The sequence below is a fragment of the Gallus gallus genome, chromosome 1, assembly GCF_016699485.2.
Source record: "Gallus gallus isolate bGalGal1 chromosome 1, bGalGal1.mat.broiler.GRCg7b, whole genome shotgun sequence".
Lineage (NCBI taxonomy): Eukaryota > Metazoa > Chordata > Aves > Galliformes > Phasianidae > Gallus > Gallus gallus.
The window spans coordinates 147,865,678-147,893,037 of record NC_052532.1 but is presented as its reverse complement, the minus strand read 5'-3'; the positions used below and the strand labels follow the sequence as shown (position 1 = coordinate 147,893,037).

Sequence of the window (27,360 nt, the reverse complement as noted above, 5' to 3'; positions counted from 1 at the left end):
CCAAACACTATTCAATAACATAAAATAAACTGAAGCTTGTTGGTTTATAGAGCAATGAGTACAGAATTTGTTGGCACCATTTTCCTTTGTGCCTGCGGGTCATAGATAACTCACTATACTGTGATATTCTAAACCAGAATAAATAAGTATTTTAATTTTTCACAGCAGGAATTGGTCTCCCAGGAAGAGATTTTCAATAAATAAGCAAACAAATTATAAACATAAATATCACAATTCAGTTACAAATATACTAACTACAAAAAAACCCCACTAATTTGTTTTGATTTCAGTATAAAAACTTACCATTAGCTCTGGGCATCTTGGCAATTATTTAAAATAGCAATACATAATTTATAACTTAGCAGCATAGAGCGATAAAATTAATGTCATTTTTCAGACAGTAATTTAAGTATCTACTAAATATTTAACATCTACACCTTAAACTCATCCTACCTAAATCTTGAATTGCTCCCTAACTCTAACCATACTCTTTCTATTACTTGTAAAACTGTGTAGGGGACAGATTGATAGTGCTGAAAAACAGATGACAATAAACACCTCTTTTTTAATTTGCAATGCTTAAAAAAATAATAATAATTAAATTTCTACAAGTGTAACATTGCAGGCTGTATCAGAACTATGCAAGAAAATTTCAGAGTGGAGAAAAATAATTCCTGTTCCAGAGCATGAACAAGTTATTTTCTTTAATTTTCACAGATGCAAGTATCAACTCTGTAAACTACTGAAATGTATCTGAGGGAATCAAACTTAGGTAACAGAAAATTGGCAAATTGACTTAAAAAATCAGTGGAACCAAGAGACAATATTAGAAAAAGCATATTCTGTATCTTCTTGCAGAAATGCACAACTGCAGTAATGCGTAATACTGTTGATTGACACTATCAATTGCTTCCATGTTCCTCTGTGCAGAGAATTTATCAGCCACCTTCGCCTCTACAGAGCCTTTTACGGTGGCCTGGCTGATCAGCTGTGTGGTAATGAGTTGGCAGCTGCCGATGGTCTCCCATGTTGGAATGGAGAAGATGTTGTAAAAAGGTACTTTTTTCACTCTCTCTTGTCTTTTTAATTTCTCTAAAGTAGTTTCCATGTGGAATGAAGTGCATTATTTCCCTGAATATGTGTCAGAAACAGATTGAAAAACAAGTCAGAATGGTTTTCTTAGGCTTCATCTGAAAACAGTAAAAAAAATCTGTCTTACTGCTCCTCAGATGTTTCTTCAAATTTGTGGAGCTTAACCATACACTGGTTAGAAGAAGACTGACTCACATTTACAAAATATAATTGGAAAAAAAAATAGCTCTTTTTGTGTATGTGTGATCTTTATACAATGCTTCTTTTAATATGGAGTTTGTGGTAAGGATCTGAAGATATTTGCTTAAAATTTTCTTTAGCTCTGAAGAATGAACCAGTCTTTATATATGTGGTTTCTCTGGAGAGGGCTATAAGTTAAAACACCGAGATTAAATATTTTAAAGGTGAAACACATATGTATTATTTTACATATGCTCTTGCTTGAGAGACATCACTTAGTAGCAATGGCAAAAAAATAAAGAGAAAAAAATAACTACTGTGCTCTTGGATGACTGTGTTTGAAATCAGAATGTTTCAGAACTTAGAGGATGCTAATATTTGTGGATGTCAGATAGACTTACACAGTAATTATATCTATGATTTATTACTTTCATCAAGAAAACAAGTATTTCTTTCAGCAGATGACAGAGATCTTGATATTAAGAGGTGAATTGCAATTATGTTTTATACAGATCTGTTAATATTAAGTATTATCAAAGGTGGCCAAAGGCTGTAAGGTGAGCTAATAAAGTGAGAGGGAGCTGGTACTAAGCAGAAAAGCCAGTGACAGACTGCATCTTCAACTTGGGTTATGAGAGGCAGGTCCTGCCTGACTGATGTGGTCTCCCTCTATGACCTCATCTCCTATGGCAAGACGACCTGCTTAGAAGATGAAGGAAAGGCTGTGAATGTTGTCTGTGTGGATTTTAGTAAAGCTTTTGGCATTGTTTCTCACAGTATTTTTCTAGCTGCTCATGGCTTGGATGTGTGTATAGCTTGCAGCACTGGTGATATAGCACCTTGAATATTGTGCTCAGTTTTAGGTCTCTCAATACAGAAAGGACATGGCTGGTGAAGGGACTGAAAAACAAAACTTATGAGGAGTGGCTGAGGGAGCTGGGGTCGTTTAGTATGGAAGAGGCTGAGGGAGACCTTATTGCTCTCTACAACTACCTGATAGGAGATCTCTGTTTTTTTTTTCTGGTGATGAGATCAAATGTGAGGAAACAGTTGCAGGTTAGGTTTATATTGGACATGAGAGTGATCAAATTTTGGAAGTGGCTACCCACAAAAGTGATGGGGTCCCCATCAGTAGAAGTATTTAAAAGATAAATGAACATCACACCAAGGGAGCACAGTATAGTGATGGGACTTAATGAAAGTCAGTCGCAGAAATATGTTCTACACACTCAAACAAATTCTGTGAATTTAAACACAAGGGGAATATGTTTGAGCAAAAAGGGCTCCTGCCCCACAGACTGTGATGAAAAATGATGGTTGAAATGGATTAATGAATCAATCAGATAGTGAAGGGATCTGATGGGAGGTGAGTAGCATTGGAATAGTAGCATCCCTGATGTTCAGGGACATTCTGAAGGGAAATGAATATATCAGGCAATGGGAACTTGGTCTACAGGCAGTGATCCTACCCAGTGTGCAGACACGCCAATTTAGAAGAGACTAAATGAATACAAATACAAAATACAATACAAAAACCGGGGCAAGTCTTCCTAAACAATCTTGATGAAACTCAGCATGAGCCCAGGTACAGCATTTTCAGGAAAATTATGGCATACTTGAAGAATATTCCCAGGAGCATTTTGAGAGCAATAGAGTATCTAGGAAACTCAGCTTACAAAAAAAAAAAAAAAAAAAAAAGAAAGAAAGAAACAAACAAACAAAAAAAAGGAGTGAAAGATCTAGATTTGTTTAACATGAAAAAGAAAGAGTGATGGGGAAAATTCTAAGTGTAAATAGGCTGTTGCTAAGAGGGAGGAAAATACCTACTATCTGTTTCTAGAGAAACAGATGATGGCTAGAATATGTGGCAAACATTTAAAATATAGTAAGTTTAAGTATTAATCTTCTAGTGGTGAGGACAATGAGGGACAAAAGTAGGCAGTTAAGGGGCCTGGCATTTGCCTGAAGGAGGATGTTTAAGAACAGGCAGGAAAAGTACTGACTAATAACTCAGCTAAAGCCATTTTTTTTTTCCATGGAGATGCAAAGGTGAATTGGATAATGTCCTAAGATCTCCTTCAGCCTTCTGATTCTGATTCTGGTATTATCTAAAATCTTTGTTGTTCAACTTCTGTTGTCGTGATCCCAGGATACTGTGACATTTTAGAAGCAATAATGACCTGAACAGACATGGCTGCTTTCCTCTAAATACTGAAGAAAACCTGAGTCTGTAAACTTGCTCTCTTTTCTTCTTCTTTTAATCGCTCCCTCCTAACTAGTAGAGTAATAAATAAAGATATTGGTGAATTCATCCATGCAGCATTCCTGGCCACTGAGGGAGAGGATGGAAAAATCTACAGTGTACAAATTAAATAAATGTAAATGAATTTTGTTTGTCTCAACATTATTCATCTCTGTTTTAACCTTCTATTTGAAAATTGCTTACCATAGCAGTTGTTGACTGAAGTTTTGATTTTGACACGAGAAAGCAATGCCATAGGCTACATAATGCTAATGCAAGTGTAGTAGCACCTGAAGAGATTGCTAAGTGCTTGCTGTGTCTGTATTTCTATCTTGAAGCAGCAACAAGCACTGGAAACAGAAGATAGATATGTTTTTAAAAAATCTTTATTTCTCTTCTTTCTCCCTTTCATTGCATTTTTATAAAGGAAGTATGTTAGGATTTTAACAGCTGTAATATTGTATTTCAAGTAAATCTTATAGCTTTCACCATATTTCATACCACCTAGAGATTATCAAGTATGGATGGGAAAAGGTCAGAAAAATAGAAAAGAGAGTATTATTGCAATGAAAGCTTGCCTAACAGTTTACATTTCATATGCTTCTGATAATTCCTTTTTGCTTCAAGTCTTTTTTTCTTTTTTCTTTTTGTGTGTGTGTGTGTGTATGTGTGGTTTTTAATAACCATGATGTCATGACTGTGTTGTCCTTGATTCTGAAAATAGAACTTGATCTGAGTCCAGCCTATTACATGGTGTAGGTTCATATTTTTATCAAAACTAAGAATCCCTAAACATGTCAGGCAAGATTCGTAGTTGACAAGACTTTTAGGAGCAAGACTATTCTCACAAGGTCCATTTCACTGCAGAATGAGGGATGAGACTTCAAACAGGAATAGATTCTTTCCACTTTCAGCCTTTCCACTGTTTTAGACAGCTATATGACTACAATGGCTGGTCATGAAAATGTCTCTTTTAAAGGCATAACTGAATCCTGTGATGGTGTACCCAGACTTTAGTGTTATAGGTTTCGTGAGGTTCAGTGGAAAAAGAAAAATTACAATTGGTAAGTTATGCATACCAAAGCATGTGAACATAATTGCACAAAGAAGTTCAGAATTTCAGTTGTGACTTATCTATAAAGCTAAACTAACAGGAATTGTGCAAATGGGGAGAAGAGAGGAAGAGATTAGTTTAACTGACATTTATACAGCTTTGATTGTCTGGAGCACATAGCTGGAATGTGAACAGGGATGAATTAAACATCCACAGAGGAGAGCTGTATGTGTATTTTACATCTCAAGACCTGTGATTCTACTGAAACAAAATAGATGTGAGGAAGGAAATAGTAAAATTACTTGTGTTGAAGGATTCAAAAGTAATGGGGATTATTAAAAACAGCTGATCAAGTTTGGGAGGAAGAATTTCATATGAAATACATAAGTATCCAAATTAAGAGGTACTGAACATCATGATTGATTTTAATTGCTGAGCAAGCTGTTAGAAAGTGATTATAATAAGCATTTATCATCAAATAAATGTTTAGCTCTTAGGCTGGGGAAAATAATTTTCTCTTTCTATTCTTAAGTATTCTGAAACAAAAGAACAATCCTGCATCATTTCTTAGCTAAGAAAATCAGATGAATGGTGATATAAAGAAATATAATGAATTTGTCGTTTTTTTTTTTTAATTTCTTTTTCTTTTTCTTTTTTTTTTTTTATTTGATATAGTTCTTTATAACAAGGCAGAATTAAAATTGCTATTAAAAGCACCACTTGCCACCTACGCAAAAGATTTGCCTGAGTAACTTGAAATATAAGAATAGCCCATTGTGGCTTTTACTGCTCTGCCTAATACGCTGTTGCCAACAAGGATCAGCAACAGATGCTTAAAGAAAAGCAACTGTAAATATGCACTAACAACTGGCAAATTTGGCAATGCCTGCCACAGAACTGTGAATGCTCTGTCTTCCTATGAACTCATAAAATTGTAGTACCAATAGCATTATAAGACAAAGTAACCGGAATTGTTCATATACCAAGTCAACTTAAGAGATAAGTAGTGGATAAAGATATTTGTAGGTAGATGATTTCTAATGAAAGTGAAAATTTAAAAATATTAGTAACAAATCAGGGAATCATAGAACTATAGAATTGTTTGAGTTGGAAGGGACCTTTAAAGGTCATCTAACCCAACTCCCCTGCAATTAGCAGGGACCCCTACAGCTAGATCGGGGTGCTCAGGGCCCCATCTAGCCTGGCCTTGGATGTCTCCAAGGTTGGAGCTTCCACCACCTCTCTGGGCAACTTGTTCCAGTGTTTCACTGCCCTTATTCTGATTTTTTTTTTTTTCTTAGATCCAATCCGAATCTCCTCTCTTCTAGTTTGTAACCAGTTTTTTCTTGTCCTATCACAGCAGATGCTGCTAAACAGTCTGTCCCCTTCCTTCTTGTAGCCTTCCTTCAGATACTGAAAGGCTGCTCTCAGGTCTGCCCAGAGTCTCCTTTTCTCCAGGATGAACAACCCCAGCTCTTTCAGCCTGTCCTCATAGAGGAGGTGTTCCATTCCTTGGATCATTTTTGTGACCCTCCTGTGGTCATGCTCCAACAGGTCTGTGTCTCTCCTGTACTGAGGACTCCACATCTGTATTCAGTACTCCAGGTGAGGTTTCACCAGCGAAGAGTAGAGGGGCAGGATCACCTCCTCTGCCCTGCTGACCACACTTCTTTGGATGCAACCCAGGATATGTTTGGCTTTCTGGACTGCAAAGGCACACTGCTGGCTCATGTCCAGCTTGCTATCCACCAGTATCCTCAGGTCCTTTATGGCAGGACTGTGCTCAATCCTTTCATTCTCCAGCTTGTATTGATAACGAACATTTCTGTGACCCATATACAAGACCTTGCACTTGGCTTTGTTGAATCTCACGAGGTTCACCTGTGCCCACTGAAGCCTATCTCTTTGAATGACATCCTGCCCCTCAGGCATTTCGACCTCACTCCATAGTTTGATGTCATCCGCACACTTGCTGAGAGTGCACTCAATCCCACTATTGATGCCTTTGATGAAGATATTAGCATCCTAGTACAGACATCTGAAGGATGCCATTCATTACTGATCCCCATCTGGACTTTGAGCCATTGACTACAACTCTCTGGGTAAAACCTTGTGACCAATTCCTTGTTCATCAGACAATCCAGCCATCAAATCCATATATTTTCAATCTGTAGAGAAAGGTTGTTATGGGGGACTGTATCAAAGGCCTTACTGAAATCCAGATAGATGACATCAGCAGCTCTTCCCTTATCCACTAATGCAATTACACCACTATAGAAGGCTACTGGGGTGGCCAGGTAGGACTTGCCTTTTCCACTGAAAAAAGAAACCAACAACCTAAAGTCTAAAATATTTTTGTTTTGAACTGCTGCTACCCCATTAGGGATGCTTAGAAGTTCTCACCAGCATGTGGCACCTGGACTATAATGAAGAATCAGGACATCTAATCTGTAAAAATACGTGACTCCAAACCTCCTTCCTGAATTCAGGAGATTTTTTTTTCATTACAATTCATAAATTTGCGTTTGGAAAAGTGCCAGTATCAAGATATATTTTATGTCTAATCAGCAACACCATTAGTTTTATCATCAGCACCATTGGTTTTACCACCAACAACCCCCAAAGAAACATCATTAACATCCTATTTTGGTTACAAAATAAATGAGAGGGTCTCCTGAGAATCTTTATCACCATCAATGTAGAAAACAAAAGGCATTGCTGTTTCTGTCAGCAATGTATAATTCAATAATAAAATAATGATAGTTGTCTCTTTACTAGTTTTCTGGTATAACTTTTTATTGTCGTATTTTTTTGAGAAATCTCAAGTACTGTTTTTGGTTAGCTTAATGAATTTGGGATTTAGAGTAGGAATCTAAACTACTTCAGAGGAGGACAAAAAGTAGAAGAAGGAATAATATTGATTTGATGATAGATTGTATAAAAACTATGTAATTTATTTAATATCTGTAATTCTGATCCCTCTGTCACTTGCTTTTAGGAGATACAAGTCTGATATCAAGGGAAAAAAAATAAATGGCATATAATTCCTTCGCTTGAATTATTTGTGGGTTTTGTTCTCTGTTTTGTCATGAAGTATACACATAAAAACATTTCAGCTTTAACAACTGTAATATCAGTTTTCCACATTTGCTTAGATAAGATTCATGATATTTCAAGATGTAATTTATTTGATTTATTTGAACTTATTTAAAAGCAGTAAAACATATATTTCATTTGATTACCTCTAAATAAATGATCTGTTTTTCCTTCTGTCTGCTTGAGCAAATATATAGTTTTATGTAGTGTTTGTCGTAGAAAGATTTGAATCCTTGGTTGTGCACAGCAGGGTTTATAACGGAAAGGTTCAAACACTGGGTTAATTTATTTTTAATAATTTGGTAGTAATTTACAAAATGCATGGTCTTTTAAACTGAAAAGCATGATTCAAGCTATGTTGAATAGCTGCATAAAGTCTCAGAAGGCAGCTGAAGGATAGAGGAGAGAAAGAACAGTGGCCAAACTCAGAATTATTTTGAATTCTGTCATCATAATACCTTCATTCTGGAGTGTTTGATATTCATTTTACACAACCTCAAAGAATAATTTTATATATGTGTATATATATATATCTATACTATGTATACTACAGAATTTAGCCTTAGACATCTGATGCCTCTTAGGGGTTTTTCCAGGGAGTTCAGGGCCACTTTTTCATAGTTCATGACATACAACAGTGGAGGCAAAAAAATCGATCACTTTTTGTATAGTATGGCTTGACGTTTTTACTTAGGAAAAGAATTTGCTGCATTCTTCAAAAATAAGTCTAACATAAAATAAATAACTGTGAATCATTGCAGATTATACTAGACAGAATATTTTTGTATTAGTGCCTCACTAAAGTTCTTATAAAATAAATGCCATCTACGTAGATTCAAATTTGAAATACAAGATATTTTTCAAATAATATGTTTAGTGAGATTTTACAATGAGACCCTTTCCATGCAGTGATGTTCTGAAGCATTACATATTTCTAAAAGCAAATTATCTATCACCTCTAGCCATGGCATTTTAATACAACAGCTCTCACTCTATTATTTAAATAATATTTCAGTTGTGAAAAATCGCAGGGATCCTCTTTCACTGCAGTATTCACAGTGGTAATGTATCAACATGCAGGCTTACTAGTCCAGGCAGGAAATTTCTTGAGTACTGATGACTGCACAAGTGTTCACCACCACAGCATTTTACAGATTTTCCATCCCATCTTAGCCATGATAAGTTGTGTCAGCTAAAGACTTTTGACAGATCTGTAGGTCAGATTTTCAACAGGCTTAGTTACTTCTGTTATTTTTGAGCAGATTTAATTTTAGAGACCTGGAAACTGGTTGGAAGTCTTGTCTTACTAGAAAACCACTGATTTTTTTGTATGTGTCTAATTGTGGTAGTTTGCAGTAAATTATTGTTTATATATAATGAATTATTTTGCTTTGTAGTCCCATGTTAGTGGATATTCGGTAAATTATTATGCATATAGTCTCATTTAATTAATGCCATTTATGTAATATAGTTGATAACAAATTGGTATTCATATAATTTTATTAATGCATTTCAAAGAATGTCAGTTCATTTTATTTTATTTTTTTTCCAGGAATGGGTATTATCCTTTCCAACTGTATCAAATTCTTCTTGCTGCTTTTTCAGTTAATAAAATCATTATTTCCTCCTTAATGAGGTAAAACTAATCTGCCATTCACAACTGTGTCTATGACACAGTTTCATTTCAAATATTCAAAAATACTGTGTTTTCTGTTCTCTTTAATAAAAGTTACAATTTCTTATCTTCCTTAGCAGCTCATCTTCTTTAGGATTAAATGATGGGAGGCACAAATTGGCTTACATTCATTATGGAGACTGTTTTGTTCTAGCTACTGCTATTACACTGCATTCTCAGGGTCAGGTATTTTTTAGCACTCGACTACATGTTGGCACTCAGGGAAATTTAGGCTGAACTAATGCAGCTTGTGAATTCAGAAATCAGTGTTGTTAGCTCATTTTTTACTCAGTTTCTTGAATAACAAACCAAATTGAAGACACCGATTCAGAAAGAATTTTAATTATGAAAGTGTGGTATCTCAGAAATTTAATGATGCTTTGCTGGCCTATTTGCATTTGTGTCTTTAATATGTTGTGAGTGATATTTTAAGTTTACCCATGCAGACAAGCACAAATCAGTGATAGTTCTCTATGAAAAAGATTGAAGCTAAAACTAATGAATGGGTGGCCTGGGAAGAATATGGGAATACCATCCAGATATGCAGAGATGGGATCAGAAAAGCCAAGATGCAGGTGGAACTAAACTTGACTAGAGATGTGAAAAATAACAAGAAGTGTTTCTACAGGTACATTGGTCAGAAGAGATGGGCAAAAGAGAGTGTACCCTGTATGATGAATGAGAAGGCAAAATTGGCTTCAACAGACATGGGGAAGGCTGAGATACTCAGTGAGTTCATTGCCTCAGTCTTCATTGGCCATCAGGCTTCTCATGTCTCTTGGGTCCCTGAACTACTTTACAAGCATTGGGGAAGCAAAATCCCTCCCACTGTAAGCAAAGAGCAAGTTCGAGACCACATGGCAACACTGATTGTGTACAAGTCTGTGGAGTCAGATCGCATCAGACACGCATCCAAGGTTTCTGAAGAAACTGGCTAATGTGGTTGCCAAGCCACTCTCCACATTGAAAAGGCAGGGCAAAGACTCTGGTGACTGGAAAAAGGGAAACATCATTCCCGTCTTTGAAGAAGGGAGAAAGGAAGACCTGGGGAATGACAGGCTGGTGAGCCTCACCTCTGTGCCTGGGAAAATCACGGAACAGATCCTCCTGGAAATTAAGGCACACATGAAATGAGGAGGTGATCCAAGTCAGCCAGCATGATTTCACCAAGGGCAGACCATGCCTGACCAGTCTGATGTCCTTCCATGTTGGAGTAACAGCATCGATGGACAAAGGAAGGGCAACTGATGCTATCTGCCTGCATTTGTGCAAGGCCTTTACATGGTCCCGCACCACATCCTTATCTCTAAGTTGGAGTGATATGGATTTGAAGACTGGATTCAGAGGATAAGGAATTGGTTGCATCGTCACAACCAGAGTGTTGTGATCAAAAGCTCTGTGTCCTGGTGGAGGCTGGTGATAAGTGGTATATCCCAGGGATCAGTGTTTGGACTAGTGCTCTTCAATAGCTTTGTCAGTGACGTAAGATCAGGTGTACCCTTAGCAAGTTTCCTGATGTCACCAAGCTGAGTGTTGCAGTTGACACAATAGAAGGAAGGGATGGATGCATGCAGAGGGACCTGGACAGGCTTGCAAAGTGGGCCCACATGAACATAATGAGATTCAACAAGACCGAATGAAAGATGTTTCATGTGGGTTGTGGCAATCCCAGATAAGTGTACAGCCTAGGGGAGGAACTCATCAAGAGTAGCCCTATGGAGAACGACTTCAGGGTACTGGTGGATGGCAAGCTGGAAATGAGCCAGCAGTGTGTGCTTGCAGCCTGGAATACCAACTGTGTCCTGGGCTTCATCAAAAGAGGGTTGGCCAGCAAGGCAAGGGAAGTGATTGTCCCTCTCTACTCTGCTCTCATGAGACCCCTTCTAGAGTATCTGTAGTGCTGCATTCAGACCTGGGGTCCCCAGCACGAGAAAGATGTGAAGCAGTTGAAGTGGGTCCAGAGGAGGGCCACAGAAATGATCAGAGATCTGGAGCACCTCTCCTGTTAAGATAGGCTGAGGGAGCTGGACTTGTTCAGCCTGGAGAAGAGAAGGCTCCGGGAAGACCTTATTTTGGCCTTCCAGTATTCGAAGGGGGCTTATAAGCAGGAAGGAGACTGATGTTTTACATAGTCTGGTAGTGATATGACAAAGGGAGATGGTTTGAAACTTAAAAGAGGGGAGATTTAGGATAGATGTCAGGAATAAATGTTTTACTCAGAGTGCTGTGAGGCGCTAGAACTGTTTGCCCAGAGTTGTGCATGCCCCATGCTTGGAGGCGTTCAAGGTCAGGTTGGATGGGAAGCCTGATCTAGTGGTTAGCAACTGTGACCACAGCAGGGATGCTGAAAGTAGATGATCTTTAAGGTTCCTTCCAACCTAAGCCATTCTATGATTCTATAAAAAAGATACATGAATGCACTTACATATGCCATACTGCAGGCTTAGTAAGTAACCTAGTCAAGAATGTGTCTAAATCTGACAGTACAGTATTCAACAGGATGCCATATAGGAAGATACAGTGAAGTACAGGTGAAAGCAAGGTAATTAAATTGTTAGACTAGAGTCTGTACAGATTCTTCCCATGTGCTTCCTGTATGCACTGTAGCATTCTAGTGTGTAATACTGCTCCTTGAACTAAATATATAGCAAGGGAATCTGGGGCTGGAGTCTCTTCCTTATTAATTTTTAAACACATATTTTGGCAACATTAATGTCTTGTATTAATAAGAACTTCCACTGTTGATACTTGCTGTATTCTTTATCTTTTCTACTTTAGGTATTTGTGAAGAAATGCATATCTGAATTGGCTTTTTGACCTTTTTTAGTAAAGAGATAAATGCGCCCTTGCAGGATGCAGTTCAGTTAGGCTTTAAGTAGTTGGATAGAGTTTACTAGAAGTTTCTCTCCATTTGCTCTAAAGGTCATTAATGTAGATGTCTAAAGGTAGTGATAGAATTTACATTATATAAGCCAAGCCTAAAATATCTAGAAACTCGGATGCATTTAAACAACTAATACAAAGTACCTACACTGAGAGGAAAAACAAAATACTCTAAACACTAGGTGTTAAACGTGGAGATTGGTTCAAAACCATTTTGCATAAGCTTTGAGCTATTTCACAGATAGTAATACATTTTTTTTTTTAAATATCCATATCAGTTCAGTTCTACTAATCAGTTTTTGGTAGTGCAGGACTTCTGGTCAAATTGATGTATGAAGATAACTGTGAGATAGAAGGATTGTGCAGGACCCAAGTAACCTGCTTGCATTTTCTTAGTAACTTTTATCAAAGATGGAACATACCATTGAATAAGGTATGCAATCTTATGTTTTGATTATGAGGGCTAACTAAAAGTAGGAATGTATTTGGAGAAACTTAGTTTGTGGAATAAACAGAAAAAAATCCTTTAATTTTCTCTCTATTTCCTCTATTTTAAATATGCAGTTCTTATATAGTGTTATGAAAATCGGTATGTTTTTGTCCTTTTTTCCAATAACAATGACAGCAACATCTGAGGGAAGTTTATATTCCCACACACTAGTATGTTTCTTCTCACTCTCCTTTTAATATGTCTCGCTTTAATATCCTGATGTTTTTAAAACCTTCTCTGAATTACACATGAAGACAGCAATAATAGAGGAAGTAATAAGTCTATCCTAGGTTACAGTCTAATAAAACTGCAGATTTTTATTTGTTTGTTTGTTTAATGAAATACTTCAAGAAGCTACACAGATAGCATGGCAGATACTTAGGATGGTTGCTTTCAGTTTGAACATCAAAGCAGCATACTGTATTCTATCTAGATGAGGATAATATATTACTAGTTCCTCCTGAAATCCTTGCAGAGAAGCTGTCTGAAATAAACAAAAACTAACTTAAAAGTCAGAACAGGCAAATCTTTTGGTAGAAGGATGTTTTATTTTCCATTCAAAACTATTATCAATGTGGTCAGTTAACAAGCAGCAGCACCAAATGGAAGAGCAGTACTGAACAGCACAAGAATCCCAGAGATCAGCTAGTGGAGAAAGACTACATAAACCATTATAGGTTTTGTTGTTGTTGTTTTGTTTTGTTTTGTTTTTTTAACAGATCTTTTGTATTTGCAGATTATCACTTTACTTTCCTCAGTTTCTTGAACAGCAGTTCCAAGATCAAGGCAAGTGGTTCTTGACTGCATTCATATCTAGTGCAGGAGAGATATGACTATCATTCAAACCAATGAAAGCTCATTCTGGTGTGCTGCCCTTCAGCCTTTTGACAGCACAGACTGTACTTACAGAGATCTTGCCAGTAACCATTTCATTTCAAACTTGTATTTTTATATCTAGAGAACTAGTTTTTCATAGGAAATTCTTCCAGGAAGTTCAGGAATTGATAGCTAGCTTGTGCCACCCCTTTTCTACTTTTAAGTGCTTAGTAAATGAATATATTTGAGAGAAAAAAAATCATAAAAAATCAGTCAATACTGTAGATTCTTTTGGTTTCATATCTTTAAAATGCTATATTTGAGTATAAAAGAAAGACTTCATTTGGGGGATGAAATTCAAGTGACATCTTTTAGCTGTGCAAAATTTTGGTGTCTTATCTGAACTTCTTGAGGCTGTATAGTCAGAGGAGAGTGCCGTGTCCTAAATAGTGCTGGTGGACTAGCTGTTTTTACCCTCTGTAACCACCGGGAATGAGTCAACATGAGCAGCCGAGAGGAGCTGCAAAGCTTACATAATCTGCATCTTGCCCTCAAGAACATGCAAGCCAGATGAAAAAAGGCTTGCACCCTAACAGAATAAATGGAAATAATGCCTAATGTATGTCATGACTCTCAGAAAGAGACTACAGATATGGATTGCTTCTACTCTGTGCCTCAGGGAGCTGTAAGTTACAGGTGTAACACTGTGCACCACCTACAGAAGGTGATCACTGAAGCTGAAAATTTTCTGAACATCAACTAGGCTCAATCAGTTGTTTTTCTCTGCATCCTTCTTTCGGATTCCTCTAGGATTTGAACTCCATTGTAGAGGAAGAGCTTAAGTGGCAGATGCTTCAACACTGCTATTGGAACAGTTTACAGTGATAGATGCAGCACATATGATGAGTCAAACAGATGCTCATGACGAAAAACTCTTGTCTCAGCTGTGTACACAAATTGGAGTGGAATACATAAAGAGAATCCATACGTAAGAAGATTGTACACTTGTTCAGATGAGCAGTTTTCTGTAAGATTTCAATCAAATTTCCCTTTTTCCCTCTTTCCATAAACAGGAAATAGACCTTACATATAAGGAAGTTAGCATTTGGTATTGTTCTGAGTAAACAAGATTATCATTTCATAGGGAGGCAACAAATTCTTTCCTTAGGGATACAGCAACACATTTTCTAGGAAGTTTCATCTGATAAATAGGCAGCACAATATTGCATTATTTTTTTCTCATTTATATGCACACATGTAATTATTCTAATCTTATTAATTTAAACTTTCCTGTACCAGGGAACAATATAACATCAACTTCACCTGTCAGTCTACAATGAAGAGGTATGCATACAAGATGTAGTTAGATTTTTTTTTCTGTTATGAACAGCTTCAACATGTTTCTAAAATGAATTCACTCCACTTAGGAAGAGATTTTCAGAAGACATGCAAAACTAGAAAAATTCTGCAGTTGATTTAATCATGGGGAGAATGACTTGGAGGATAAATGAAATACAGCAACTGAAATATACTGAGATGATAAGGCAAAAGTGGAGATTTCATCCTGAGGTCAGCTTCCATTTGGGGAACGTTAGAGTGAGGACTGGTATTGTGAAATGAAAAGGTTCCAAATATGGAAAATTGTACTAAAAGTCTTCAGGTACATCCTTTGTTGAAGGGAAAGGAGAAAGCACCTGGAAAGCAAGCTGGAATTCCAGTAAGACATGATATTGCTATTACCTACATCTGTCTCTAAATATCATTGCTATTCTATACAACTCTGCATTTAGTAATATTAAAATGTATTTTTTCTACTTTTTCCTTAGTTCTCTTCAGTTCAAACAAATTGTAATATCTTGATAATGTCAGAAATAAACTTTCTGCTGAGAAACACTGTTTCCAAACAAAAGAAATCCAGCACCAAAATAGTCTCAATGAAAATTACCCATGACAAATCTACTGTAATAAGTATTATGTTGTACCATGTTAAAATTAGCATTCCTTTTATTTTGAGACATGTTCTTCACCCTCTCACTCTTCTTCCCCTCTACTCCAACCTCTTTCCCCTTCCCCAATTAAAAAAATAAAAAGGACACCTGGATAATGAGAGAATAATGACAGTGATATGTACTTTAAGGCTTAAATGAGATCACTTTCCTGAAATATTTGGAAATCTTTGTCCCAAACAGATTTCCAGTTCATAAACGGGAAAAACTGAATAGGCAATAGTCCTTCTCAGCTGCCAAAAATAAACAACCTGTTCAACTGACTAACAAATGAAGATACCTTTTTACAAAGCCTGTAGTTAAATCACAGAGTCGCTGTCCCAAGACAGTGTGGAAGCATAAGTATACCTGGGTTCAAAGAAAGGTTAGACAGCTTAATGGAAGAATTTGTCAAGGACTATTGATACTAACTTTGTCAGTATAATGTAGGATATAATATGTAGGATGTAATTCTGTCTTCTGTAATTTGCCAGAAACTAGAAGACTGCACACAAGGAAGAGGAGGGAGAAAATACTGATGTTTTCTTCTGAGTTTCTGCTGGCTGACCCTAGAGAGTGGTTGCTGTTACTAGGTTATGGGACATGATTTAGCAGAGGGTTGTTAGAGCTAGGGTAGTATGGTTAGGTCGTGGTTGGATTTGATGATCTTTAAGGTCTTTTCCAACCTGAGTGATTCTATGATTCTATGATTAGAGCTTCCTGAGTGGTGACATTTCTACAAGAATTATTTTAAGTTCTTGTCCATGACACTGCAGTGGATATTTCTGAATCATCTTCATCTTACACACAAAAAAGTGGTATTGATGGACATTCAAATGGGTACAAACAGTTATAATCTAATGATCACTCTCAGTTGTATGTTCACATCCATCAAGGTCTGTGTATGGTGGATCCACAGAGTTCTACTTTTCAACAGTCACTCAGAACTAGGAGTTGAGAGCTAGAGGTTATAGCAGAAATATTATGAATTGGTAGGGGCTTCTCAACAGTAATGCAGGTATGTTTTTTTTTCTTATTTTCATGCAGTACAAAGAGCTCAAATTGTTACATAATTTCCTGTTATTTTTCTACTGGAAATAAACCTGATGTGATTTTTCCTCCTTTTTCTAAGGTGAACCCTCCTTTCTTCTTCTTTTCTTTTTTTTTTCTTTTTTTTTTTTTTTTGGTACCTCATATTTGCACTTTTTGGACAGTCAGTTGTTCTCAATAGCTTCAATATTATTTTCTTTCCTTTGTCTTCCACTTTGCTCTTTTCCTCTTTGCAGTCCATTTATTAATTGTTACTTCTTTAGAATTACGTTAATCATGCAACGATGACAGAATGGACTGTGCCTTTATATTTTGCCTGATTTTGTTCCTGGTTGCCAAAAATAAATTTAGAAAATGAGTTGGTTTACAAGTATTCTGGGATGGAGTCCTTGTTCTATGGAATTCTGTGAGGAATTCTGAGAGGCAAAATGCATTTTAAACAAATCAGAAACAAGCATAGGAATTAGTGGCTTTTTTTTCCCGTCATTGAATCTTATATTTTCCTGATATAAATTAAAGTGACTACTAAAATTATTGCTTCTAATTATTTATGGAATGATATGCATAATATATGTGAGAAAGCTAGAAATAAGCATTGGTTTCAAATATTTGTAAGGGTGAGTATAGTCTGTATTTCATGACCATGTTAAAAGAAAAACTGAAAAGAAAAAAAACTTTAAAAAATGGGATTTTGGGGGGGGGGGGGGGGGGGGGGGGCTATGCTAATACTCATTAGGTCCATACCCAGTCTGATTAGGCCACAATCGTTCACTGCTTTTCGAAGTTTCACTTTTTCCACATGTTTGTTGTGTTGCCAATTGCACACTGAGAGAAGCAGAAACGTTAGGTTAATGTTAACAGTTACTGATTTTTCCTTTTGGTGATCCTCGGGAGAAAGCTGTTGTATCAGGAGATGCAGTTGCTGCATCCTAGGTTGCCACCCAGTGGAGAAGACTGTAAATTCTTTTTATTACAGAGAAGTTTGCTACTCAGGGGCAGTCTGTCCTGTATTAAACACAGTGCTTGCTTTTGTTGTTTTCAGTAGTTGTAATTCAGATTTAAAAGGTAAACTAGCACAGTATGTTAAGATGAAAGTCTCCAGGGTTTGCCAGTGTTCTGCAGATATTTCTTCAGTTTTAACCAGGGCATTATATATGGCATATAACAGCCTCATGCAACACTGTAGCTCAGTTTGCATTAACATTAAAAACTGCTTAAGCAGAGCTGTGATTTGCAGCAGTCTTGAATTTTACACAAAAATAACATTAATTTCAAGCTCTTATTACTTAGGCCATGTGCTTTTAAACCTCTTCTAACGCAAATGCTGAGTGATGAACTTGATTTGGCCTTAGCTATGTTTAAACAATGAGTTCACAGCTTTGAGGAATGAGCAATACAGACCAGTCTATATTATTGAATTATCTGAGTCATTCTGTGCTTACATCACCTAAGTGTTTGGAAAGCTATACAAAGCTAGTTAGGCAAGTATTAGCAACCACCAGTGTTTAAGTAGTGTATCATGAGGAACTACTTTAAACATTTAGAGGAGGACACTAGAGAAAGGTGAAAAAGAAAAAAACAAACAAACAAAAAACCCCAAAGGCACTGATCACTGTAAGGAACAGATATGGAAACCAAGACCAAAACTTCTGTATCAAATCAATTCCTGAGCAGCTGTAACTCTTTCCTGGTCCATGAGTCCAAGGGTGTCCAGATCAGAGCAAAGGCAAGCTCCTTCCCTTGTCTTGTTACTGAACAGCCAGTATTTAGAATCATAGAATCACTCAGGTTGGAAAAGACCTTAAAGATCATCAAGACCAACTACGACCTAACCATACTACCCTAGCTCTAACAACCCTCCGCTAAATCATGTCCCTGAGCACTACATCCAACCAATTTTTAAACGCATTCGGGGATGGTGACTCAACCACCTCCCTGGGGAGCCTATTCCAGTGCTTAACAACCGTTTCTGTAAAGAAGTGTTTCCTAATATCCAACCTGAACTTACCCTGACGCAACTTGAGGCCATTTCCCCTCGTCCTGTCACCTGTCACCAGTGAGAAGAGACCTACCCCACTCTCACTGTAAGCACCTTTCAGATATTGGAAGAGAACAATAAGGTCTCCCTTCAGCCTCCTTTTCCCCAGACTAAACAGCCCTAGCTCCCTCAGTCTCTCCTCAAAGGGCATATTCTCCAAGGCCATTACAAGCCTAGTTGCCCTTCTTTGGACCTGCTCCAGCACCTCAGTGTCCTTTCTGTACTGAGGTGCCCAAAACCGAACACAGTACTCAAGGTGAGGCCTCACCAGTGCTGAGTACAGGGGTAGGATGACTTCCCTAGTCCTGCTCACCACGCCATTCCTGATACAAGCCAGGATGCCATTCGCCTTCTTGGCCACCTGGGCACACTGCTGGCTCATATTCAGCCAACTGTCCATCAGTACACCAAGGTCCCTTTCGTCAGGCACCTTTCCAGCCACTCCTCCCCAAGCCTGTAGGGTTTCCTGGGGTTGTTGTGACCAAAATGCAGAACCCAACACTTGGCCCTATAGAAACTCATACAGTTTGCTTGGCTCATCGATCCAGTCTATCCAGGTCCCTCTGTAGTGCCCTTCTCCCCTCAGGCAGATCAACACTCCCTCCCAACTTGGTGTTGTCTGCAAACTTACTGAGGGTGCACTCGATCCCCTCATCAAGATCATCAGTGAAGATGTTAAATAGAAGCAGCCCCAGTACCAAGCCCTGTGGGACACTGCTCGTGATTGGCCGCCAGCTGGATTTAACTCCATTGACCACAACTCTTTGGGCCTGGCCATCCAGACAGTCTTTCATGCAGCAGAGTGTACACCCATCCAAACCGTGGGCAGCCAGCTTCTCCACAAGGATGTTGTGGGGGACAGCATCAAAGGCTTTACTGAAGTCCAGGTAGACCACGTTGACAGCCTTACCCTCATCCACTAAGCAGGTCACCTTGTCATAGAATGAAATCAAGTTTGTCAGACAGGATCTCCCATTCATAAACCCATGCTGACTGGGCCTGATCCCCTGGTTGACCTTTAACTGGTCCAGGATGGCTCCCGAGATTAATTGTTCCATATCCTTCCCAGGCACTGAGGTGAGACTGATAGGTCTGTAGCTTCCAGGATCATCTTTCTGGCCCTTTCTGAAGATGGGCGTCACATTTGCCAGTCTCCAGTCCACTGGGACATCCCTAGTTAGCCAGGACTGCCAAAGGATGATGGAGAGTGGCTTGGCAACCACATCCACTAACTCACTCAGCACTCTAGGGTACAATCCATCTGGCCCCATGGACTTGTGAGCATCCAGCTTTCAGAGCAGGTCCAAAACCATCTCTTCATGGATCGTGCAGGGCTTATCCTCTTCCCCATTCCTATCTACTAGTGCAGGGGGCTGTGTTCCCAGGGAGTAACAAGTCTTACTATTATAAAGACTGAGGCAAAGAAGGTATTAAGTACATCAGCCTTATCCTGATCCTTAGTCACCAAATTGCCCTCGGCGTCCAACAAGGGATGGAGATTCTCCCTAGCCCTCTTCTTGCTGTTCATGTATTTATAAAACTATTTATTGGTATTCCTTTACCTTAGTGGCCAAGTTCAGTTCTAGCTGGGCTTTGGCTTTTCTAATTTTCTCCCTGCACAGCTTAACTACATACATGTAATCATCATAAGTAGCTTGCCCACTCTTCCAGAGACCATAAACTTTCCTTTTATTCTTGAGATCCAGCCAAATGTGTCTATTCAGCCAGTCTGGCCTCTTTGCTCATCGGCTCATCTTCTGTGACCTGGGGATGGTCAGCACCTTAAAAATAACTTCTTAAAGTATTCCCAGCCTTCCTGGGCTTCCATGCTCTCCAAAACTACCTCCCAGGGGACCTTCTCAACGATGGTGGCAGTTCTGCTGACTCCCCTCTACGGTTCAACAAGGATTGAGAAATCTAGCATCTCATGATCACTGTGCACCAGACGGCCTCCAACCTTTACATCCCCCACAAGACCTTCTCTGTTAACAAACAGCAGGTCCAGGATTTTGCTTCCCCTTATTGGCTCCTTCACCAGCTGTGTCAGGAAGTTATCTCCCACACACTCTAGGAACCTCTGGGACTGTTCGCTATCTGCTGTACTATAAATCCAGCAAATGTCTGAGAAGTTGAAGTTCCCCACAAGAACAAGGGTGAGTGACCTTGAGACCTCACCCAACTGTCTATAAAGTGTCTTGTCCACCTCTTCATCCTGGTTGGGTGGCCTGTAGCAGACTCCCACAATAATATCAGACTTATTAGCCTTTGCTTTTACTCTGACCCATAAGCTCTCCACCCTATCATCACCATAATTAATTTCCACACATTCACATTCTTTCTTAACATAGAGGGCTACAGCACCACCATACCTGCCTTGCCTATCTCTTTTGAAAAGTCGGTAGCCATTCATCATAGCACTCCAGCTGTGAGAATCATTGCACCACACTTCCGTGATAGCGACTATATCATAGCCTTCTGACCTCACAATGGCCTCCAGCTCCTCCTGTTTATTACCCATGCTGCGTGCATTAGTGTAAAGGCACCTGAGTTAGGCCTCCTTTTGAGTGGCAGTAGCCCTAATACTCTCATGACCATACTCAGGTGTTTCCACAGCCACCAGCCGCACACCAACCCTTGTGTTCTTCCTACAAAAGGGTGAGTTGTCCTTCTCCTCACCAAGACACAAGACTGTGGGATCTTACTAGCACATCCCTCTCTTCAAGCGCTGGGAGGTTACATACAGGCTCCATTCTAGTGACCCCAGTTACACCCCCACTACCCTTTGTACATAGTTTAAAGCTCTTTCAGTGAACCTTCCCAACTCCCATCTTAAGACCCCTTTCCACTGGTGGAAGAAGCTACTCCTATTGGTCTGGTCTCGTGCAAACAGAGCAGAGGTCAAAAAACCCAAACCCCTGCTGGGCACACCAGGCTCGGAGCCAGGTATTAATCCGTTAGCCCATCATATTTAGTCCCTCATTATTCCCTATAACTGGAGGGATAGAGGAGAACACAACTTGTGTTCCCAAACCCTTTACCTGTAACCCCAAGGCTCTGAAGTCCTTTTTCATAGTTTTTAGGGAATTTCTTCCTGTATCATCACTGACAACCTGAAATAACAACAGGGGATAGTACTCTGAGGGCTGAACTAGGGAAGGAAGTTTTTTCCTCACATCTTTGACTCTGGCTCCTGGGAGGCAGCAGACCTCCCTGTGTAGAGGGTCTGGTCTACATATTGGCCCTTCTGTCCCCTTCAGCAGTCACCAATGACAATGACCCATCATTTTTTCTTTGCTGATGAGGTTTTTATGCTAAGTGAGGACTGGTTAGACTTTGGTAACACCACCAAGTGGGGAGAACCATCATCACTGCCATTGCCCAGTTGTCCCTGCAGAGCACTGTACCTATTCTGCAGGGGCAGACGGGGAGGCAGGGGAATCTCTGGGAGGACATGCCTGTATCACCGAGCAGGGGCCTTTTGCCACTGCCCCACACCCCGATTCTTAACCATTGTTCCTAGGGGGAGGAGAGCACAGGGGGTTATCTGGAGCAGGAACACTGTCTGCCTGCCAGTTCCCCTCTGTCACCTGTTTGCAAGGCAGCAGTGGGTGACTTACTCTGTGTGGAGCCTCTGCTGGCTGCCAAGATCTTGGGGCCAATAGAGTCTGGCACTACCAATCAATCTCCCTCTCACATTCCTTTATGCTCCTCAGCCTCTCCACCTCTTCCTTCAGGTCAACCACAAGGCTGAGTAAGTCATTTAGCTGGTTGCATCTTACACAAGTGCTGTCACCCTCACCTAGTACTGCTTCAAAGGCCAGGCACTCACTACAGCCAGAGACCTGCATGCTAGCATTTTGTTTTGGGACCTCAGTCTGAATCTCCACATTTTTCTTGGCAGCAGCCTTCCTTACATGTGTGCACGGGACCTCAGTCTGGGTCTCCACATTTTTCCTGGAAGCAGCCTTCTGCCGGGCCACAGCTATGGCAAACCAGCAGACTCACTAGCACTATTCAGGTAGCCTTAATGGAATGTGACTTATCAGCCCTGCCCTCTTGCCGGTAGTGCTGGCACCGCCTTCACCCTGTTACTAGGCCGTTATAACAGGTGGCCCCGCATTTATCACTCTCTTCACAGGGATAGCAATCCTCCTTCCTGTGTAGTCCCATGAACGGTCGTTTACGGTTTCTCCGCGTTTGAACAGCCCACGTGATTCACACGCCCCGACTCCTCCTCTCCGTTCCTGAGGCGTTCTCAAGGCAAGGGGCCGTGAATGCAGAGCCGTTGCCCAGGCAACGGCCACGCCGCGTCAGCCGCTCTCGCGAGAGCTGCCGGGCTGCTCTGTTATCTCGGGGTTCCCTGGATGAAGGAACCGAGCGAAACCGCCCTGTACCTCGTAGTCAGTCGCTGCTGTTCGGTCCGGGACAGTTCCGAAGCAGCTAACCTCGGCAATTTCCACAAGGAGAAGGAAAAAGAGGCAGGCAAGGCTGACTCTAATTGCAGTGGCTCACTTAGGGTTTCCAAATGTCGCTCAAGCACGGATTGCATAAGCAGCAGCAGAAAGTTGGGGAAGGGAGGGCACAGTGCGGTGTTCAACTGTGCCTCCTGCACCCACCACACATAGTCAAACCAGTAGGGGGCAACATACAGGTAATAATCCCCTAAACGGGGAGTGTCCAACCTTTATTCTTGCCTGGGCCGCATTGGGTGAGGAGGTATTGTCTTGGGCTGTATATATGGTGATTGCACCGAAAGTAATGCCTCCTGTTTATTACTATGGAAACTACAATAGACACAAAGAGCCCCATAACACTGTTTGATAGAGCAAATTCTCAGCTACAAAACACTATTTTTTCAGCGTATTCACTACCATTAGCGATGCAGTTTCACCAGTGATGAAAAAGAGCATGTATATACGTAACTAAGCTTATTTCAGTTTTTTAACATTTTTTAATAAAAGATAAAGAAAGCAGCAAACCCATAAAACTAGCAGGATGATTGATGCTGTTTTTGTGAAATTAACACATCAGTGTCATTCAGTGGAAGAGATTGCAATTCTTAGTGACTTCTGAGGGTGTCTGTCAGAGATGTTTGATGAAATTTTACTCTTCTGGTGCTTCTTCCATGAAAACAGTTGTTCACAAATGTACGTACTGCCAAAAAACAATTACATGAGTGAGGTGTGGTTGTGAAATGAGGGATATTTCTCCTTAGTAAGATAAAATTCTGTTAGAGAGATATGGCTAAGTTTTCTGAGTATCTGATTGCAACTCTGTACATTCCATTTGAAAATTTGCAGGTAAGTATATTTTGTTGACTGAAAATAGAGTAGAAAACATACAAAAAAAAAAAAAAAGATTTTTTTTTTGGCAGCCCTTTCTCAAATTCCTTTATTAAAACAGAAAGCACAGCTGCATATTTCTCTCTGTTCACAGAACTCTGTTTAGCCAGTGTATCAAAATGCATAGAATCATTTGCCTTGAGTCGGCACTGCACTGCCCACTACCCTTGCTCTGGTTTCAGCCCAGACAGCAGTAACAGGACACCGATATTTGGTTATTGCCAAGCCATGGGTGCATACATGGAACCAGGCTGAATCACTTGGTGGTGAATAGACACCATTATGATGGCATAGGGCAGGAGGTGGGGCACAATGAGGCCCAGGCCAGGTCGCATGCAGCCTGCAGTCTGCGAGTTGGACATGCCTGCTCTAAACAAGTACGTGTCAGTTTTCTAATTCAAGCGTGCTGAAGGTGAGTTTACAGAGGACACACATTATACCTACATATATTCCCTTTTTCTCAGAATTTGTAAATTCTCTAAATCATGTATTTAGTGGCCACAAGTGAAATTGACATAACAAGTTAAATGTTTTATGATAAAATCTAAAGCACAGATAAAAGTAAAGACTAAGAAAAAAAAACTATGTTTCAAAATGTTATAATTAATATATGTTTCAAAATTCTCATGTAAGCCTGTCTTTGTATTCATGAAAGGGCTGGTAATATGAATTGCCAAAAATGTCTGATTGACAAGATTTAAGAATGCAGAGTAATAAGAGTCCTATCTACTAATAGATGAAACGTGGTGTGCAGCATGCAAATTTTCAGATGGAATGTATGGAGTTGCAATTAGACATTCAACTCAAAGAGAAATTTGATGATGTCTCTCTACTAGAATTTTATAAGCCCCGTTGTGGCAGAGAAAAATATCCCTGAGTTCACAATCACGCCTGATTCACATCATTGTTTTTTTTTTGGCAGTATGTACATTTGTTAAGAACTATTTTCAAAGTTGAAGCACAGGAAGAGCAAAATTAGATTTAAAATCTCTGAGGAACATCTGGAGGAGTCACTAGGAATTGCAACCACTTCCATCGAACCATATATTCATGCATTAGTTTCACAAAGCCAAGGTCAAATATTTTTTGTTACCCTCTTTTTTTATGTTTTGATACAAAGCATTTTTTTTTAAAAAAAGGTTTTGTTACTTATATACATTAAATATGTTAGGTATTCTACATGTAGCCCAGGACAATTCCTCTTCACTCAGTGCGGCCCAGGCAAGCCAAAAGTTCAGGCACCTAAGGTCTAGTCCAATGTTCAGTTCAGGGAAGGCCCATAGATTAGTTACTCAGGACTGCATCAAGCTGAATCTTGGATATTTTCATTGACAGAGATTTCACCACTTCTCTGGGGCAGCCTATTCCAGTGTTTAGTTGTTCACGTGGTGAATTATGTTTTTTTATAGACAAACAGCATTTCCATAAGAAAATTCTGACTCTTAGATCTTGCTGTCTTTGCATGCCTGGAGAATGAGTATTTCTTCATTTTTTTGTATCTGCTTTTAAAGAACTGAAGTCTGGGATGAGATCCTCCCTCAGCCTGGTCTTTCCTAGGCTGAAAAAAACAATTCATTCAGCCCTTCTTCACAAATCTTGTTTTCCAGTTCTCTTTAACATCTTGGTGGTATCTTAAAGAGTTCACTTTGCTTTTCGGGCCTGCAAAGGCTTGTATGTCGCCATGACATTTGTTTGTTTCCTTGACTAGCTTGAGAATAATTTGGGAAAGAGAGTAAAAGTGCATTCTGAAATCCACAATTCACCTCTAACATGACCTCTGTCACACTTTGATTGTAGATCACAGTATTTTTGTAAAGCCAATCATTTTGTTTATCTATTTTATTAGTTGCCAGAACTAGTTACCTAATTATTCTGCTTTCAGGCATTTTTTGATTCACATTCTTTAAGATTTTAATACAGCATAAAATTGTGAGGTTTGGGTTTAATATTTTGATGCGTTTCCCCTGTATGTTTTTAATCACAGCTGTGTAAAGTATAGCCAGATATTACTAATGTTTGATATATAAATGTAGAAAGTTAATGATAAGTAGGATGTGACTGAGAATTTAAACAGATTTTAACAATTAACGGCTATGAGGCAGGAGAGTTCTCAGATGAAAAAAAAATCACTCGTTTTAAATCCCAAATAGGTGACCAGAAAATGGAGGGAAATAATTTTCTTCTAAATAATGAACATGTTTCTGACCTGGCTTCTACATGGAGAAACAAACACAGAGGCATCCACACTAACATTTTAATTTGCATGAGGAATGTACTTCTCATTCATTCCTAGTTTCTTTGCTTCAGTTTCTGTTGAGGAATAGTTTTGGGGCAAATAAACTGGATTCCTTTCAGATGAAACTTAAGCAAAAGATACAGCTGACGTTTGCATCTAACACACTCTAACTACTAGAGAGCGTTTAGTCCCTTGGGATTAGAATAGATCTAATTGGAAGCATTCTCTCCTCTTCAAATACAAGTCTGGAAGAACTTTGTTTTTGAAGAAAGAAATTTCTGTAAATTTGTCATTACAGAATTTCACTATGCTGCTTTTGTGCATAATCTCTCATGCTATTGCTCACCACAGGGAGTTGTGCATTTCCTGTAGAATGAATTAGATAGAACATAAAATAGTACCAGTTCCACATGAAAGACCACTGTACAAAACCTGGCTAATCCAGTACATGAGTGATATTGTCTGGGTGGGGGAATAATGTATCCTAAATATATGTGTATTCAGAATAATGTCTGTTTATTACTCTAAAAATATTATCTAAATCGATTATACGTAACAATATCTTTTTTTTTTGGGGGGGGGGAGGGGAAATAGATGGTGATACTTGTGATGAAAATTGTTTAACTGCTATATATAACGGCTTGCAATTGTTTGAAGTAGCAACACAGATATTAAATAAGACATGATGAAATGGGACATCTGCATCAATGGCGGAAACTAAAGTGAAACAGTTTTCCTCCAAATGGAATACATGATGGGTTGTTTCACTGGGACAATCATCATGTACAAGCCTCTGTATTGGGATGTTTTTCAGCCTTAATTGCCTTGTCAGTTACAATTAGAGGTGTTAATGTAACTGTGAAATGCTACAAATTACTTGTGGCTTTTGCTCCATGTGCATTCTCAGCCTGATGGGCACAAAAAGATATCCAAGTGACTGAGATTTCTTGCTGAGTCTGTTATTGAGGTTTGCTTGTTGTACTCCCTGGGTACAGATATTCACTCAGTATGTGTTCGGTATTATGGGTGTAAAGATGCCAGCAGCAGAATGGATTACTCCTTTAAAGCAAGGGGGAAATCTTCGTGTATTAAGTGTTGATTTTTTTTTCTTTTCTGAAATAGTTGCAGCTATAATAGGGATTCATTTAGATGTACTAGTTACAAAAATTGCTGTTTTTACT

General features: G+C 39.1%; 1 protein-coding gene across 33 annotated transcripts in view; it reads left to right on the top strand.

The window, feature by feature from the left end:
- Positions 1 to 27,360, top strand: part of GPC5 (glypican 5) — a 676,292-nt gene that overhangs the window by 127,123 nt on the left and 521,809 nt on the right. For 23 of the 33 annotated variants that reach the window (XM_040653879.2, XM_040653810.2, XM_040653835.2 and 20 more), the window contains one exon: positions 931 to 1,056. In XM_040653879.2, coding sequence (XP_040509813.1) covers positions 931 to 1,056 — 126 coding nt within the window. The other 10 variants (XM_015274639.4, XM_040653825.2, XM_046898889.1 and 7 more) reach the window with 6 other exon arrangements.